The following is a 19,826-nucleotide window of genomic DNA, read 5'->3' on the forward strand; positions in this document are numbered from 1 at the left end:
CAGGCAAGTCATCCAGTTTCAGCTTATATTAATAAGCTAGTTATATTTATACATTTAGTTATATTTATATTTAGAACACTGTCATGAGATAACAGCTGTGAATTATATTAACTGACACCACTCTTGGTAAGTAGGTGTTTTCTTGGTAAACACCACAAACATTTCCTGTATCTTCTTTTGAAAAGTACAGCTCCAAAAAAAGATACAGGATATGGAAGCTATTTGTGATAATAGTTTCTGACAGTTTGCCTCGTTTCTGATGAAACAGGAATCATTTAGGACTGCCTTTGTCCTTCATGGCAGTTCCACAAGGTGCTAGAAGCATTCCTCAGAGACTTTGGTCCATGTTGATGTGAGAGAATCGCACAGGTGCTGCAGATTTGTTGGCTATGCATTCATGATGTGAATATCCCATCACAGCACAACACAAAGGTGCTCTGATGGATTGAGATCTGGTGACTGTGGAGGCTATTAGAGTGTAATGACATGTTTACCACTTTGAGATGATTTGAGCTCTATGATATGGTGCCTTATCGTAATGGAGCAGCCATCTGAAGATGTCTGCACTGAAGGCATAAAGAGATAAACAGGATCAATAGGCATCAGTGGGCTGTGGCATTTAAATGATCACCAGTTGGTACTAAAGGGCCCAAAGTATGTCATATCCACCACACTATTACACCACTAGAGGCAAGATTGACCCATAGTTTCATCTTGTTTATATCAAATTCAGTGGCTAGATTTTGGAGAGCAATGCAGTGTGCTACTTTATAGAATCTGTCCATGATTGATGAGATGACTGCTTACCATTTTAGGCTGAAGCAGTTGCATGCTGCTCTTCCTGGCGTTTCAGGTGCAGACTGTGCAGGCTGCTACCTGAGACATCTTTCTCGACATCTTTCTTGAGTGTGTCTCACCAGAAATAGTCTGAGAAAACACATTCTACTTACCCCAGGGTGACTGGCAAAGTAACAGTGTGCCCCCAGTGGATAACAGTGGAACAGGCTGTGGTAGGAACATAGCGATGGGGTGTCAGTCAGGGTCGTCTGACAGGACACGCTGGATGGTCTCCTCCAAATCCCAGGTTAGAGCTCGAACAGTACAGGATGCCGGCAGGATTTGTCCAGCTGATCCAGCTGACTGCATTTTCTGAGAACTGGCATGAGAGAGCATCTGGCTTGATATATATTGAACCTGGGCGATAGGAGATTTTAAAGAAGAAAAAACAGAGACCAGCAAGCCTGCTGAGGTGATCGGCTCCTTCAATTTGTAAAAGGCCGTTTCGGAATCTGGGGACCAATCTACCTGACTGTAGTTCCAGATGCAGCAGCAGAAATTGGTGAATCCAAGGAAGCATTGTAGCTTTTTTGTGAAGTCAGCATGAGCCATTCTGTGACTGCGTGTCTGTCTTCATCTGCCCCCCTGCTAAGATATAGAGCGAAAATGTGATGGATGGTGAGTGAAACTTGCACTTTTCATCTTTGACACAGAGTCAATTCTCCAGAAGCTGCGGTAGTACACTGCAGTTGTGAACTTGGTGCTCCTGCAAGGTCTTAGAAAAAAATCACAATGTTGTCAAGATATACGACGACTTAACAAATGATTTACCAGTGCCTGAAATACCGCAAGAGCATCTGTAAGTCTAAAAGGCATGACCAGGTACTCAAAGTGTCAGAGAGCTGTATTAAAAACTGTTTTCCATTCATCACCCTCTTGGATGAGGACCAAATGTTCCATGGAGGGGTTCAAAAGTGGAGCTAATTAGAGTGGATATTTATTTTTTACTGTGATGTCATTGATCCCGCAAAAGTCTACATGGTCTGAGAGTCTTATTGTTTATCACCACAAAGAAAAAAAAAGCTCCTACTGGGGAAGAGGATGGGAAGAAGAGGACAGGTGGACGATTCCTGCAGCCAACGATTTCTAGCTGTATTTCTCCATCCTGCTCCAACCATGACAGGTTGTATAAGCAGCTGGAGAGAGCAGGTCACCAGGAAGAAGGTCGATGGTGCAGTCATGGCCTACAGGAGGTATTCAGCAAAGACAAAGTGTCATCTTTGTCCCCTATGACAGCACCATCGACCTTCTTCCTGGTGACCTGCTCTCTTCAGCTGCTTATACAACCTGTCATGGTTGGAGCAGGATGGAGAAATACAGCTAGGAATTGTTGGCTCCAGGAATCATCTACCCGTCCTCTTCCACCTGTCCTCTAGGAGCTGGTTATTTCTTTCTGATGATAAAAGATAAGACTCTCAGACCATGTAGACTCATGGCAATGGGAAAATCCCTGTAGGTCAGCAGTTTCTGAAATACCTGTCATATGATTGACTCATTAGGTACCAGTCGAACAGTTGCACCTAACAAAATGACTGGTGAGTGTTTGAGTGCTTTGATTAAGTATTGATTTAATAATTTGGGGGAAGAAATTAGAAAAGTCTTAACACAACACTTGGGATTACATGAAAATTTAGGGCGATATCTCTACAGCACATAAGACACAACTTAATTAGGAGAAAGAGAAGCAAGCGTGTAACACATCACTTCCTTTTAAAGCGGTGGTGGTGAGCGTGATACTGTAGCATAGACTATCATACGTTTCCACACATATACCTGATAGACACCACGTAGGTCGCAAATCAGACTTATCAATGTAACATCAGGGCAGAGAAGCTATTATTTACATATACGTATACATGACTGGCACAAATGTGTTGCCTTATGTTTAAATGACTGTTAGTTACAACAGTTTACCAAAGTAGTTGGAATTGAACAATCTGTTTTGTTTATTGTAATAATGCGACGATATCACAATGTACATGGAAACAGCATCAACCTTTGTAGGCCTGTGCGCTCGTCTGCTGTCATAACACCCCCAGTTTTTACTGGGGAAATATTGTCTGTATTTGAACCTGTTTTGGCTGGGGTGTCTTGCTGTATAATGTTGCAATCCCTTTAAAGCTTTAGTCTGATTTTCACCTACTTGTGAGGGAAAATGTCTGACCCTGGTTCCTTTATGTTCAACAGCTAGTCCCAGGCTTTGTCTTTCTGCCTCTGTGCTGACAGTTGAGTTCTTTTATAAGCTTCTCGTTTGCTGCGGTTGTAGTCGGTCATCTTCTTGCTTTGGGTCTGAAAGAAAAATTAATGTGAAAGCAAACAGTGCTCTCCAGAACTGAGAGGCTTTTAAGTTAATAGTTCTTCGAGCAACTGTGTTTGCTGTACATGCAGCGATTTGATGGATTTAACATTTAAAAATTAGCTGGATTTGTGAGAAAACACAAATCCGAGCATCTTCACCATTGAGTGATGTTACGTGAATACGCTCTTGAAATTGAGCTTCTGAATGTTGTAAATGGCATCGCAGAGATATAGTATAACATTAGACATATTTTTCTTCTGCATACACGAGAAAATGGCCTGTTTATCTCACTTCTTGACCTCGTGCACAGCAAGTTTTTACAGATTCATTTCATGCCGCACGCATGAAAAGAGCTGGGCTTCTTTTTCAAAGTATTACACATTAGTTGTTAAACAGCCCGTAAAATTAGGTAATGTTTCAGGAGAGAGATGCAAGTCATTATTTTTTCATAGGTTTAATCAGAGAACACAAAATAGCTGCTATTGTGAGAGAGCAATTTCAGTGAAATTCATGACTACATCCATTCACCTCTTTTCTTATCTGCACTTTCTTATCTATTCTGGTAAAATGTTCTGGAAACATCGTCTGTCACGGGTTCAAGAGCCCTCAATTCTATTAGAGCGAACACATTTGATTGATGGACTCCATTATTTTAATGACATCAAAGCCCAAGAGAGAGACCAAGAGAAAACATGTTTATGAGGAGCATAATGCCAACTAAACACCACTGAAAACATTATTGGAAGATGAAAGCACATCTCTTTTCATCTGTGGTGATGTGCTTGTTTTTTTGTTTTGTTTTTTGTCCCAGAGGGCCATGCAGGGTTATCGCTATCAAATGCTAATGATGTGTTGCCTTCTGGGGGGATCACTCATTAATCTGTGTGCGAGCCACTGTTTCCCTTCATTATTACTCTAAGCCAGCAGTCATGCACAGGAGGAGGAGCGAGGATGATTTGGCCTTTAAACCTCTACCCCTTGCGTCTTGTCATCTTGCGTTAACATGAAGTTCTTTTCAGGGTAATGTTTCTTATCAATCATTCTCCAGTGTGAGATTTTATTAATGGCGATCCTTTCAGTTGATCGGCTGACAGACTGCTGTGTCTATGTTTGGCTTTGCCTCATAACTTAATACGCTCATCCTCAGTTGATGAGTTTATTTGGATGTTGAATAGATAATTCGTTCACGGTAAAGAGCGAAATTAACATAAAAAACAACCTAAATAAATGTGTGTGTGTGTGTGTGTGTGTGTGTGTGTGTGTGTGTGTGTGTGTGTGTGTGTGTGTGTGTGTGTGTTGCCGTGTTTAAATGTCTTTCAACACGGCCTTCAGATGCAAAGAAAGCCAATTAGAGCGACAGAGACTAAATACATACAGATGACTGTGATAGGATCAGTGCGTGACAGAATGGTTAGCTGTGTGGATTTCTGTGTAATTGCTCAGACTGATATGTGATTTATGAAGAATTTGTGAGCACAGCTGTGAACAAGGTGGAGAACATACAGCATTTGTGAGTATATTATTTTTTGGCCATAGGCAGAGCAGCATGTTGCCTTCTTTTTATTTTATGAAAACAGTTTAGGGGAAGTTGGGAGAAACTAGCAGTATGCAAATAAACCCTTTTTACTTTAAATGCAACTTAAGACTCAGTGTTGACATTTTGTTATTAAGTACTTTGATATACCAGAGCATATACAGTACTGTTTCCGGTGAGTTCACCAGGACTATTCTCAAATACCTCTATGAAAAATTTCCAGAATTTTCAAAGCTATCATGCATTATACTGTAGATACATTACAGAATGCTATACTGTGTAACACTGACATCTGCAGGATGATAGGAGTATAAAAAAACTGCAGCACTGTGCCCTGTGGCCTTTCAGTTTTTCACTTCCCACTTTAATTTTTTAAAAATACACATGTATTTGCATTTTCATATTTGATTTGCATTGTCCACAAGGTGAAAAGAGTAATCTAATTACAGAGAATAAATAATCTATATAATTGATTTCCAAGACACTGCTGGTATTAACCAGTATGAATTGAAATTAAACTACTATTAACACATTCATGCTTGCAATCATTAAAAAAAAACAACAGCAAGAAAATCTAAAACACTGATACACTGTCGCTGATGCTGACATAGCACCTGCCATATCTGATATTAGTATGCATGGGACAGAATCCATGGATCATATGAGAGATTAAAAATGTTGAAACGTCTTTGGGTCTTCTGCGAGGTTAAAGATTAATTTGTATTTATAAGGAAAAAGTCCAGTGGTCAGGCATATTAAAAACATTTCAACTGGCTTTACAGGCTATTTTAAAACATATTCAGTTTTATATTACAAATGTCAACATAAAATCACCTGCCATATTTTTTTTAAACAGACATGGCAGACATTTTTAGATATAATGCATGTTTATTCTCATGTGCTCTTATTGAATAAGATTAATAATAATGTTTTATATATTTTAAGAATACTTGAAGTTGTTTTGGTTTTTATTTACCATCACTATTATGTTAAATGACAATTTCCCTCTCCCTCACAATTCAGAGGCGCTCAATCAGCAATAACAACAAAAAGTAAATTTCAAACGGATGTATTTCAGGAGGAAAAATGTGAAGACAACTACTAACTTGGTATGTGAGACTGTTCTAGCTTTGTGGCATTTTAGGAATGCTGACGCACACTTCCTGTTTCCTGTCCATTCAGGAAATGGCAGAGTTTCACCCCTTGGCTAACACAGCCATTCCAGTCTCTTATCACTAACTGTCTGTGCTCCCCCTGGGAAGGCTCAGTTGAAGACTGCTGTAATTTAGTAGTTAGCTGCTTTTAAAGGCTTCCTATGGGTTGCCGTTCAAAATGGGGGGTATGTTCGGGTCAGTCACCCCTTTCATCATGTTAACATGATCGAAACTAGAGTTAGTAACTCAGTCTACACATTGCTGCCATTTGTTTTCACGAGGGAGGTGATGTACTTTAAAGTTCTTTTTATTTTTGTTTCATCCAGAGTGTTAGCTTTACTTACACACTTAAGATGTCAAACGTCTTTTTTAAAAAACAAAACAAAACACAAACGCTGCTATTTTCTCTAATGATCGGTGAACTGAGACACATCCTCGTTGTCTCAAACACCAAACTGTAAAAAGTGATAGTCACCACTAAAGCCCTACATGAGAAATGCTTTTTCAGCATTGTAATTTCAAATTTTTGATTTAAATACAAGAAATACCGGAGTTCTTCATTTTTATTTACAAAAGACATAAATGCAAGAATAACGTCTCTTTGCTAAGCACTTAAAAAAAAATCTGCTGAATTACTTATTTTTTTTAAAAAAAGAAAAAAAAGTGCAAAGTATTGTGCATGTAATCTCAGGGTTCTAGTTTCTGTACCATGCAAATGTTTAATCTGCAACTTTACCTGTGCTGACTTCTCTGGGTCCAGATGTTGCTTTACAACATGAGTGAACTGTATTTGTATATCCATCGTCCTATTACGCATCATACATCAGTTCTAAGAATGCAACCTTATACTCCATCGAGAAAAGGCGCTGACATGAAGCCGCGTTGCATATCTGACTGATATCCGCTACAGACAGAAGAAGCCATGAATATCTTTAACATTCACTTAGAAGGCAGGTGTGAAAAACGTATCCATCACTCTATTTAAAAGAAAAAGTATCATCAAAAAGCTATGTGGTCCTTTATCCATTCAAGTCATGTTTTTTTTAAGAGATTTCATTGTCCACAACGAAAAACATTCTCTTTTTCTGTCATCATGGCTGCATCTCATATTGTCCTTCCGTGGCAATAAAAAAGTCGTTGAGAGTGTTCTGAAGATATTCAAAAGTCGGTCGGTCGTCAGGCTTCTGCTTCCAGCACACCATCATGATATCATACAGTTCCTCTGGACAGCCGTCTGGACATGGCATCCTGTATGACCTGTCTAGACTCCTGATCACCTCTGGGTTCGTCATACCTGATGAAGAGAGAAAAAAAGCATGCGCTTTGACAGATATTTTGTAACTTTTTTTTTTTTCATAAAATAGCAAAGCAATATTTGAGCTGTTTTCTGTAAATATGAAGTTATTTCACATAACCCATACCTGGGTATGGTATTCTTCCGTAGGTGACTATTTCTGTCAGGAGGATCCCAAAGGACCAGACATCCGATTTGATGCTGAACGTCCCAAAGTTGATGGCCTCTGGAGCCGTCCATTTAATGGGAAACTTAGCACCTGATTATTAGACAAAAGGAAAAGGAAAAAAATGGAAGGAAGTTGTGTTACTTGTTGTTCACTGTGAAGGACATGTAGGTGTGTTCGCACTTGTGTAAATGTTTATTTTCCTTTTAATGTGGGATGATTAATGGGCAGGAAATACTCTGAAATAATGAGAAAGCTTTCCATTAGAGAATTTACAGATCATTCTGTCGCTCTGATAAATCTGTGGGTTCTATTTTCTTGTTTTTTTTACAAGATTTTCAATCACTGTGACAGATTTATACGTTTTTAATTCACAGAGTTAGACAAAATGTAAATACAATTTCAAATATATATTGATATTAGAATATACACTTGTATACACCTGATTGAAAATTATGGGCATTGTACTCACACTTTTATAACATATTTTAAAAACACAATATGCTGTTTTAAAAATAATTGAAGCAATCACTCTTTACTAATTTTGGTAGGGGAGGAGGGTGAGTTTCTGCTAACAGAGGAAATGACCTTCAGCTCAAAAAAGGATTTCGGCAGCTGTGCTTACATGTGAAGTGGTGATTGAATGCTATATGTGCTATATGTGCCTTTTTCAATTAAAGTTAAGCTCAGATGATTAAATGAAATCACATTTTTTCTGTTTTACACATTCGCCCTCACACGCGCACACACCAAGCAGTATATCGCTCCTGACGAGCATCAACAAGAGTGCTTTGAAACAATTTCAAAAATCTTCCTTATAATGAACGACGCACCGTGCTGCACACTCCTGTGTGTACCACCGCAGTCATAGTCACAAACCCCGTAACCCAGTTCAAACATGGTTTTACTGCTTTGCTTTTTTTGAAACAAAAGTAAATATAACGAAATCTCAGCAACTATAAGCTACGGAAACCTGCCTACCAAAAATCAGCACATACCAACTCATTTCAATAGAGCATGCATGCTGCTGCAAATCCAGAACTTGCCCGACACAATGAAACGAACGCTACAGTATTAATGCACAAGTGCAGGCTAGGAGAAGAACGCAATAGAAATAAGTAATGTGAAATTACCAATTTTAAGTGATGGTTTATTAATCTGTGAAACAAATCAAGTTATTAAAAAAGAAAATCAGTATCTTAAACAAAAAAGGTCAAGATTTCTGTGTAGACATTCTTTTTTAAAGTTTCCACTACTTAATATGATTTAATTATCTGTTAATTATTGAGCACTTTGGTTTAAAGTTAAGAATTGAATTCTATATTCTGCTGTATATTAACTAAAGGCCCTCTTGAGACATTTATCAGACACTATTGATTGTCGTCCTTAATGTTGAAAACTACAGAAAAATACATTATATAAAAACAACCTATATTAATAATAGAAGAAGGAAAACTTGGGTCATAAATTTCTAAAGGGGATGGAAATGTGTCTTCAGACAAGACGTCAGCGTTTCTTTGTGATGCGAGTGTTTCTAAAATCCTGTTTGTGGCACCGGAGGCGCGTTTACGTCAAAATTCCTTACTGCACCTTCTTGAGCCGTGTATTCTGACTCGATGATTCTGGCCAGGCCAAAGTCTGCTATCTTGCAATGCAGCGTCTCGCTGACCAGTATGTTAGCTGCACGCAGATCACGGTGGATGTAGTTCTTCTTCTCAATGTACGCCATGCCTTCAGCTATCTGGTATATCCAAAGAAATAGCAGATTTGTTAGATTAAAATGTCAATTCAAGAAATGTTGGTTTTCCATCGTAAAAACACACAAGACAACAGCACATCAGTTTGATAGGAATCTGAATGTCTTATAAAAGCCGAGCACATGCAACGAGGCCTCTACAGCGAGCTGTATGTGTTAATACTTATGTTCACATTGTAAAAAAAATGACAGTAGAGTGGGTTTAACAGGATGTGCCAACTCTCAGGAAGTCAAAAGTTTTTTGGAGGGCCAAAAGAGTTCTGGGGGAGCTCACTGTGGATGGAAAAATAGCATGATTTCCTGTCCGGATGTTAATAATTGACGTAGGGTGAGGCTTTCAAATCAGACAAGCAAAAGCACCACCACAGAAACCACATAGCATCTGCTGACAGTTTCCGTGTGTGTGATGCCAAAGCGCATAGTATATGGTACTTTCAAAATGTTACTGTAGAGCAGCAAGAATGTAAAAATAGACATTGAGGTCAGCCAGATGGCTAGTGTATTTGTTTTTTAACAAAGCATACACTCATCTTTTAATTAAAGATTAAAGTCACGCTGACTATCACAGTCAGAAGCAGCAGAAGAGACACAAATGAAAGAATTATGGAAACACTCAGAGCAAAAAGAAACGTTTTGGCATTTACAAGATTACAGTATCAGTGACTGTTATCGCTGAAAATGTCATGCACACACGATAGTTAACTGAAATCATGTAACTGAATTTCTTTATTAGAAGTTTCCTACCTGTGCTGACATGTCGATCAGCTTATTTAGCTTTAGCTTTTTCCCTTCGTCTGTTTTTAGAAAGTCTAGAAGACATCCTGCAAATAAAAAAAGAGAAGCACATATTATCTGAAACTACTGTGGTTTAATTGAAACTTCTACCTACATATCTCCTAACAGAAAAGCTCTGTAATGTTCCAGTTGTTGTTGGGGGCTTTTGGATTGGTGCACATTTTGAAAAATGAGGATACGGCAGAGTGTTTAATTGTCTAGCCGTTAGCCATAATAAGAGCCGTCTGTTCAGTCTAAAGTGAGTCAGTACAACAAGCACCAGTCTAATCAAAACCCAAACCAAAGATTTTAATATTCATTTCCTGGTGAAGTCAGTAGGTATGATATTTAAATTAGCTTGCCTTTACTACAGAATCTCATTTAGCACACCAATACACCGAACATTAAGGCCTTAAGCAATAACCATATAATCAAACAGTTGCAAAAGACGAATATTAAAAGAGTCACAAATATTGTTGTTAATGTGTTTAGATAATACATTATATTCCTCAACTTTGGGATGAATATAAAAAAGAAAAAGTGTAACATATATCTCATGTCATCTTATGTTATCTTAATGTCCACGTGTATATATTTTTATATATATTTTGGCGTAACAACTCTGCGATCGGCCCTGGCGCAGATATTTTTTTACGCCCCCACCTTGTTGTTACCGTAGCGGCTATGACTGTGAACTTCTCTATAACATTTGCCAAAGAATGGTTGCATAGTTGACGTCAACAGGTTCGCACACATTTCCGCAAATGATAAAAGCAAAGTCAGGAAGAACAAGTAATATGTTTCAAAGCATGTTTCCCACCAGCGATACGCTTCAGAAAAGGAACCAACTTTTAATCAGTTGCAATTGGGTAAAATTCAGTTCATAAGTTAAATGCTTTCTGCATGAGTAAAGTTAGGCCTTGGGTGACAAACATCTGTAACTTGTGCTATGGTTTATTTTATCAGCGATATCAACTGGGCGCCTCCCACCTTCCAGGCGCTGTGGCGCTGTGGTACACCACCAGCTGCATCGTTAGAAGGTTTGCATTTTTGCTAAATTTTGTACGTTATCAACACTCTTTTTGGTTTAGTACTAATTGGGAAATGTCAGGTATTACTGTTTTATTGAATGATACAAGTTAGTTGCCAGTTTATCAGTACTGGAATTTGTAATGACGACTGAAAATTCAAAATGTAAAGAAGAGAGCGGAGAAAACACCCTTCAGCAGAGAGCACTCTGCAACTTCCCTGTTGACAAAAAACAACAATAAGCTGATCAAATCAGAGTGAAGAGTGTAAATGATTAAATAAATAACAAGTGTTACGCAAATCTGTTTGTATTTCGTGTCTCTGGAAGAAAAACTATATTGGCTGATATGTTGGAATATCAGATTTACAAATCACCAAATGTTGGTGTTTGTATCAATCTTAAAAATCTTATATTTGGTTGGCCTATAGAATTAAGACTAACCAAAAAATTGCTCTTTGCCCACAGTTTCAAACTGCTTCCAAAAAGATATTTTTGTTTATTGGAAACACTTGTGTTGTTCGGACAATCAAGACAGCCCTTAATGCCACTGCGACTATGTTCTTTAATATTTTCAAGTAAATTGTTTTAAAAAACAATCATGAAAATCAGTACCAGATTACTTCTGTTTTAATTTATTGGTGAAAGGCCAATTTGTACTACATTATATATATATATATTATAGTTAATATTTAATTATCAGCAACTCTTAAAACTCTTCTTTGTTTCACTTACCATTGATCATAAATTCGGTGACAATAAGAATGGGCTCCTTAGTGACAACAGCATGAAGTCGTACCAGTCGGTCATGCCTCAACTGCTTCATCAGGTTGGCCTCCTGAAGGAAGGCCTCAGGCGCCATTGTCCCCTCCTTTAAGGTCTTAATAGCAACCTTCTGGGTGTTCTTGTAGTAACCTGCCAAATAATTCAAACAGAATGCTTTATAGACTTTGCCGTCTTGGTTTATTAGGTGTCTTCAAACAGTTTGATCTGTGGCTTTCCCTTACCCATCCACACTTCCCCAAACTGTCCGGCCCCCAATTTCTTCACCATTTTCACTGTCTCTCGAGGAATCTCCCATTCATCATGGGCCCATGGCTGCTGAGGGGCCATAGGCTTACAGGGAGCATACAGTCGCTGACATAACCCATCTGCCGTGTCTGCACCCAAATACGATACATTCAGATATAACAAACAAAAATCTTTTCCATCTTTCTTTGCACAAGTGATAAATATAGTTACAGAAACTATACATCTCATCTTTCATTAGATAATCCTAAAAGCATGTTTGTTCGTGCATTTCTTTTTCATAAGTTGATCTTTGAGACAACCTTTCTCAAGATCTGGCCTGCTTATCTTGTGGTTTAGTCGCAGGAGTGGAAAGACTATCACTCCTCTCACTCAGGAAATGCACAACACATCACAAGGGTCGAACTTCCCCCTTTAATTCAAAGTCACTGCAGATGTTTTAGAATTCAAAGCAGCAAGCTTAATGTGAGTCCAATTAATGCAAGATGCAGGTTTTACAATTATAAATGCTGAATTGGAAACATGGAAACAGAAAATCCTGTGCATAGATGTGGTTTCTTAAATTATACATCTCTGAAAATACAAACTTTTTGAGGGTGGAGATGTTGTATTTGTAGTTGTTACTTACGGGTATAGTATTGAACCAATTCCTGTAGGGTCGGGAACGTGTTGGAAGGGGAGATGTAGTAGCCACCTTTGTCCAAACAACGGATTTTGTAATGTTTTACTACATCTCCTCTTTCTCCTTCATAATCTTTGACTGACAGCGAGAATGACCCTGAGAGGGGAAAAAAGGACATTTGGGTTTATTGACCACAATGAAAATAAATAGAGGTAGCTGCTAAAAATGTGAGTTGTGGCATGATCTCGGAAAGATACTGATGGTGGTCACCTTTACAGGTCTCACTCTCTCGAATTAGAAAGGACCCTGGTTTATTTCCGGGTGCTAAAAGTAGCCTCTCGGTTTCTCTTCTGCCCAAATCCTTGAAAAACCATCTGCAAGAGAGAGCACCACAAAACCACAGAAGTCACTCTTCCTGAATATAATAATACAAAAACCCCGTATAACAACATTAATCAATCAATAGATGTGTGCTACATTTCATTTCATAATATTTCAAGCTTACTTTTCCACTTCCAGTGTATCTGCTCTGGCTACATAATTCGATGGTATCAAGCCTTCTTGTCCAGTCGTCAGCAGTCGGGCCAGCCACCATTCTCCGGTTCTGTACACCAGACAAACATGCCGAATTCATTTTATTTCTCTGTGCGCTTTCTTTATTGTCACTTTCACTACTGTGGGAACCATAGAACGAGACTTACTCTTGCAATACTTTAAGTTTGTCTCCCTTTCTGAAAGGCAGATCACTGTCGTTGGTCGCTTTGAAGTCGTGTTGTGCAATAAATATAGTGTCATCTAAAGGAAAGAAGAGCACAGAGTTTCTTTAAAAGTGTATTTTTAATCTAATTTTTACCTGATGTGATCCTGTGTTCTAACATGCGCAATTTGTGGCGATATTGTTTTCATTCTCCGAGCAACCGCTGTGTTATTTTACATCTGTGACATTAACATTACTTTCATGTGTTTGCAATCTCATCTAATCCCCAGAAGAGAAGAGAGGAAATTCAACCAAGATTTTGATCACAAAACTGTAGCTCTTATTACTGCCACTAATGTCTCTTAACGCAGCAGCAGTTGGGTCCGTGAATGCAGGCCTGTCACTTTCCACTATGATGGTTGATATATGCAAGGAAGTTTGTGATTACCATTATTTGTATAGGCGTTTCCACTTCGTCCCTTGAAAGAATTGGGAGGAAAAAAAGAAGACTTTGATTATGTCCAGTGTGTCAAGTAAACCTTTTGAGGTAATTAGAGTAAAATTAGTTTCACATCCGAGTAAATCTTTTTAGTGTTTTACTTACTATATGGTTTGATGACGGGGAGGCGTGTGATTTGTGTTTTCCTTTGCGGAATCCTTCTTCTTTTACTTGTTTCTCGCCACTGCAAGTGCAGCCCATCCTGCGTGTTTGGTGGAAACCTCTTTTAGCTACGTTACATGATGCTAACGTTTACTAAAATCACATATCTAATTACAGAACGCACTGTTTAGTGTAGTATCAGTAAACAATGATCCAATAAGTTTCTGGAAAGAGACTCACATAGCTACAATGTGCTTATTACTTTGCTGTTACCTGATCAAACAGATGAGCTTTACTGCTGCTGTTTTTAGTCTCCACTCCTCCCACTGCAGGGCCTGCTCTTTGACTTCATGCCCGGTGCTGAAAAATGACATCTAATGACTCAAAATTGCTAAAATGTATTTAGTGAGCGTCTCTTTAGGTGTATCGCTTGGTAACAGGTGACCCAAGAAAAATAATAAAATTGAAACAAGAAAACAAAAAAACTAAAACTGGCTCTCAAAAGAGGAAGTGAAAATGTGTTTACAGCTCTTTACCATTGCATTAGCATGTACAGTTTATGGTGGGGCTTCATTGTCATGTTCCAGTTAAAAATAGAGGAAAAGAAAACGGCTAAAAATAGCTAAAAACACACTGGTGTAGAAATGTCACCAAACTAAGTGATGGTGTTAAACAAGAACTGTTGTTTATCTGAAGCAAGTTGTATGAGGTGTTAATGTTAAAAGTTAAAGGTGTTTTTTAGATCACAAAGTCAAATATAGTTGATGTAATGTGTATTACAGAAGCTAAAGATAATGACTGCACATGCAAATACACAACACTGATAAAATAATGATGTAGCAGATTTGGACTGTGTGTGTTTTATACTGTAAGCGTAAGTACCGTATTATGAATATCGATGGTTTAATTACGTCTTAAAATGGAAAATTACACCTAAAACAGCAAGAGCAGTGCTTTAATATTCAGTGGTTTGTAATAACAAAATGTCATGTCAAGAAATGCATGACTTTAGGGAGGCTTTACACAAGCCGTTGACTTATGGATTTCACCCAAAAAAAAGTGATAATTGGAATGAAAATTAATAATAATAATTAGTCTTGAAACTTTTGCCAATTTTCTATCGCACATATTTTATCATCCACGTTATGCGTTATGTTTTGTTTAATTTGTGATGTGTTTTACCAACATTGTACAACATTATTTAAATAAAATAATACTTACACTATTATGTTCACCACTACCTCACAATATCTAGAAATTCTCAGTCCCTGTCACTGCTCTATAATGTCATATTTTCATTCAGCAGATAAATACCTTTAGCTTGTCTTTGGCTCGTGTCTTCAGAAGTACTCCAGATGCAAAATGTCTTCAATTTCCTCATTGAAAACTGAGTGCTTGTCAGTGTGTCACTCTCACTCACTCATTTTGGTTTGGAAAGTTTCTCTCTCTCTTTTGCTCTGCTCTAATTTCTCTCTCTCTCTTGCTCTCGCTCTCTCTCTCTCTCTAACAGTGAAGACCAGGACCTCCCCTTGGGGGTTACATTCAGTTTACTGGAAACAGACAGCAGTTTGCTTTTTTATCTGCTCTCTTACATTTCTCCCTTGATTCTCAGGCAGATGATCTACCTACAGAGTGCAAAAATAAGCTTCTGATTAAACTTCACTTGCAGTAGTTACTCCGCCCCAGTCCTGCAATTAGTCAGTGAGCACAACTGATAACTGTATTTCATCTTTAAGTATTAAAACTCACAAATGTATGGTCCTCAAAGTTATTGGTTAAGAAGGACTTTAGGTTAGTTATCAGTAGAGCTCGTTGTACTTCAGAATGTGTAGATGCGGTCAATGATTTGCAAAATTTGTGCCTGTGATCTTTTTTTAAAAAATGCAAATGACCTTTGGTATCAAATCAACAATGCGATGGAAAAAAGAAACGTCTGCACTGTTTTGTATTGTGTGTCTGGGTGATTGGTGTTAAATGTAGGTGTGGTGGAGTGTTGTCTGCTCAAGTGTATAAGATGCAAGATAAAGAAACAGGGCATGGTTTCCATGACACACATTTCAGTTCCTCTGCTGGCCTCTGCTACTCATATCTTTACCTTTCAGTGTCAAGAAACATGTTTACAGTAATACTGTAAAACAATACACAATTCGAGCCACAAGAGGGAGTGTTGAGCTACTAGTGGGATGTGCAACCACCCTGGTAATATACCCCTTTTATAAATTTTATGCAAGTTTTAGTGTCAATAACTGATTACTATTGTGTTAATTAATATTTTTATTGCAGTAACAATAGCAACAAATGAGGGCCTTGCAGCTCTTCTTTTGCCTATATTGCCTGATGACCACAGAAAACAGTAAAGTGTGAATGTGTATATCCCAAAAAATGCACCCAGTTTCAGTCTGTTTCCATGTAATAACAGAGCAAGATTTCACAATTCCAATTTACTGATTTACTGATACTCTTTCATTATTAAGGCTGTATGCAATAAGTTCTATTACACAGGAAACCCCAAAATAGTTAAATATAGTCATATGAAAATGTTATGCCAGCACTCTGTGCAGTACTGTAAAAAACAAACAACACTCATACGGCTTCCATAGCAATAAAGAAGGTAAAGGTAACCCAAGAGCCACATCTGAGACTCTAAATGCCTCATTCAGTGCAGCATGTTTACAAAACAACTGAATAAGTATGGCCGGTTTGAAAAGGTCACAAAGGGGAAACGCTCTTCTCTCTAAAATGAGCATTTTAGGCTTGCAAAGATGGATCTGAATAAACCTAGACTACTTAAATACTGTCTTTTCAACCAACACGACCAGCATGAACATGTTTGGCCATGATGTTTTTGCCAAACAAACCAAAGCCAAACACAGCATGTTATCACAAACGCCTCATACCACTGTCTAGTATGGCGGTTGGGTACCTTGCAGGCATCGACTCCACCATGAACTCACCGTTAAACCAAAGTATTTTAGAGTCAAATGTGAGGTCATCTGTCCAACAGCTAAAGTTTGGCTGAAACTGGATCTTGTACAATAATAGCTGGACAATGCACAGCAGCAAACCTACAAGAGTATGTCTGAAAAAATCAAGATGTTTTAGTGACCCAGTCAAAGTCCAGACCTCAAATGCTGTTACAGGATATTAAGAGAGCTGTGCATACACAAATACCTTAAGAAGCTAGTGTTAACTAATGTTTTTCATATAAATATTGCAATGTATGAAATGAGTGTTATGACAATGTTCTTTTTCACACGACTGTGTGTTGCTTATAATGACTTCTCAATGCAATACCACCAAATACTTAATAAAGATACACTTTAGGTTAGTGAGTCGAGCATCGATAGGACATCTTTCTGCTGGTATATAAAATGGTTACTGGGCAAAAATGTGGCCATAATTTAATCTTATGTTAGTTAGCTTACTTTTAATGGTTCTGATACTATTGTTGTTTATAGCACTAGTCAAAAGGAGACTTAGGTTTGGCAGTATATATTTTCTTTGGTTTTGTTTTAATGTTGCCTGCAAATAGAAGGGCATACAAGGAATTAATAGGCAGTTCTGAAATATATATAATGTCTGTTTATTTATTGCTTCCTGATGTTCCCCAGTGTTGACACTAGAGGGTGTAACCAGACTTATTCTAATCCCAGATTGTCCTTACAGTAGGTCAGTTCAAAGTTGGGGAATCATTTGTGACTAATTCTTGGCGTTTCTATGTATATATGACCTTTACAATGACATCACCTATAGAAGCATAGTGTTGAACCGTTGTGGATTCCTCTGTGTGTTGTATGTGGTGCAGGTGTGCAGATGTGAAATCGAATGCAAACGTGACTTATCTGGGGCAAAAATTTAGCAAGATGGTGTGCGGTCAGTCTATCAAAGTACAACAATGCTTGGTTTTTCACACCATAACAAAACAGTTAACCAGGTCTTTCCTTTTTTCACCACACAATGCACTGCCAAGGGAATTCACCCCTCTTCTTCAGAGTGAGACAATAAACACAAAACAATATGTCCTTGAGTTATCTAGCAGTAATTATGACCCTTTCATGTCTCCCGTGCATGCTAAATTGCTATTAAATATTGAGAATAAATCAAAGAACCGTATAAGGAAGATATCAGTCACAGTATACTGTAACCTATAAGTGCACCGAACAATAAATCTTGCAACACCGGAAGTGTTTGTTTCCTATGGGGGGGTTTATACAACACACAACGTGGGGATATTACTCTCTGGGCAACACTTCACAGGTTTTTGTTTGGACCACCTGTGCTGTGTGTGGGGATTGTGCTATGCTGTAGTTCACTGAAGGAACAACCTTGCTTCACTGTACACACATGTACACACATTTACACAAAGCAACACACACACACAGGCTGCAGGTGCATGGTGAGTGTTATTGAGTGCGTCCTGGTTACTAACTGCCGTTTCTCTTTATACTCTTTTCTTCTAGTTTTCCATCAGCCCTTGTTTTCTTCCCAGGGCTTGGCGGATGCTCGTGTACAGCTCTGTTGGGGTCCCCAGACATTGCATCCTGCCTGCAGAAGGGTCATAAGTGGCCCCACAGGATAACCTGAACAACAGTGGGAAAGAAAGGGAGCGTGGGTCTCCTTTAGTAAATGCACTTCTGACCACCTCTGTGCCAAAAGTATACATGCTGCCAATAGATACTTTCAACTCCCATTATTAATGTGAGTGTGCACTGCGTGTGACTGCAAATGTGCGTGTTTTATAATTGTGTGTTAGTGGGGGTGGGGGTGTTTTCAGAAAAGCTCTACAGTGATTTCTGTGCAGCAAGCTAGTGTTGTTTCAAATCTTACCATAGGTTTTATTTATTTAGATACACAGACAGACACACATCCACTCACACGTGTACTTTTTGTCCATTTTTGATTGTGGTCCCCACAAGATGAGTAATACCTAGATCACGCACATTCACACGCACGCACTTTCCTCAATTTTGATCCCCCTCCGCATCAGAAGTGGCCCCTCTTTGACTTCCTCTCAGTGTGGGAACCTTTTTTATCCTCTGTCACACATCGACTGAGAGAAGGTCTTTCTGTTACATTTGCCATAAAAAGACAAAGTGATTGTCAATAAAGAAGGAACAATTGAGCTCCCCCGATGTATTGAAAACCTTTTGCTGTACCTCCAGGATGTTCATGAGTTTTAGTTGAGCTTCAGTTTTCCTTGTACTATTTTCCCATATTATGCTCTTTGTACTGCAGACATAACACACCACTGGTTCAGCTGTATTATAGCTTCATTTGTCAAATTCACTGTAATAGCACTTTTAATCAGACAGTATACTGTATATAAGATAGCAGCTATAATTTGCTGAATTCAGCATGTTTATCTAGCAGTTATTTCTTCCTTTGCATATTTAAGGTGAAAATAATGCATGACTATAAGATTCTAAGTTACCAGTAGCTGCACTGCCCTTAATTAAAGGCTGCTTATGAAACTTTCAAAAAACACATGCAGTAGGATTTTGCATTAATGTACTTGGGAGCAAATCTGTGCAGCTGTTCCAGGGGCAAGTTGCTCTGAGGTAAACATAGCTGCGGGAAAACCCCTTATTATTGTGCTCCGGATGACGTTCCTCACTCTTCCAGTGTTTACTGTGGAAATTATCCTGTGCCAGCAGGCAGGTGCTTCCTCAAAAGGTCTTTGCTTTTCCAGAAGATTTGAGGATTCAGTTCATCTCAGCAAATCAAACACTCCTGCAACATTCTTGCCAGACAGTAACAAATATTTTTATTCGATAGGATTAGAATTAAATGCTGATGATATTTCGAATTGAAAACAGATTCTGCTTTCAGTGAAACTCATTTTGAAAAACAGTTGATCACATTTCCTCCTCTGTAAACAAACTGGGACTGCCCTTATCGCAGACAGCTTCCATCTGTAATCTGGAGCATGTTTAAACACATAACTATGATTAAAATGAGCTCGTTTATATAAGACTATGCTTTGCTACATATTTTAAGAAAGAGTTATTTAGTGGACACATTGATATATAATGTAAA

The 19,826-nt window shown here is 38.3% G+C and overlaps 1 protein-coding gene across 2 annotated transcripts; it reads right to left on the reverse strand.

Annotated features, from left to right (window-relative positions):
• Positions 1-2,160: 2,160 nt before the first annotated feature.
• Positions 2,161-15,225, reverse strand: blk (BLK proto-oncogene, Src family tyrosine kinase). Of its 2 annotated transcripts, XM_005914383.2 has the most exons (14): positions 15,105-15,225; positions 14,064-14,150; positions 13,794-13,890; positions 13,638-13,668; positions 13,194-13,287; positions 12,998-13,096; positions 12,763-12,866; positions 12,499-12,648; positions 11,849-12,001; positions 11,577-11,756; positions 9,785-9,861; positions 8,875-9,025; positions 7,246-7,377; positions 2,161-7,118 (listed from the first exon to the last, which is right to left on the reverse strand). In XM_005914383.2, the coding sequence occupies exons 3-14, from the start codon at positions 13,887-13,889 to the stop codon at positions 6,916-6,918; spliced, it is 1,470 nt and encodes a 489-aa protein (XP_005914445.1). In that variant the 5' UTR covers position 13,890; positions 14,064-14,150; positions 15,105-15,225; the 3' UTR covers positions 2,161-6,915. The 2 variants fall into 2 exon arrangements, with proteins under 2 accessions (XP_005914445.1, XP_042082476.1); XM_042226542.1 differs by lacking the exon at positions 15,105-15,225 and having other exon boundaries at positions 14,064-15,086.
• Between the last annotated feature and the right edge of the window lie 4,601 nt (positions 15,226-19,826).

Source organism: Haplochromis burtoni, unplaced genomic scaffold (assembly GCF_018398535.1).
Source record: "Haplochromis burtoni strain Fernald_Lab_line unplaced genomic scaffold, NCSU_Asbu1 Contig_8, whole genome shotgun sequence".
Lineage (NCBI taxonomy): Eukaryota > Metazoa > Chordata > Actinopteri > Cichliformes > Cichlidae > Haplochromis > Haplochromis burtoni.

Coding starts and splice junctions, on each gene's coding strand:
- blk (XM_042226542.1), bottom strand. CDS start 14,164: ATGTCATTTTTCAGCACCGGGCATGAAGTCAAAGAGCAGGCCCTGCAG. Junction 13,288..13,637: donor AAACGCCTATACAAATAATG/GTAATCACAAAC, acceptor TCTTTCCTTTAG/ATGACACTATATTTATTGCA. Junction 12,002..12,498: donor ATTGGTTCAATACTATACCC/GTAAGTAACAAC, acceptor ATTTGGGTGCAG/ACACGGCAGATGGGTTATGT.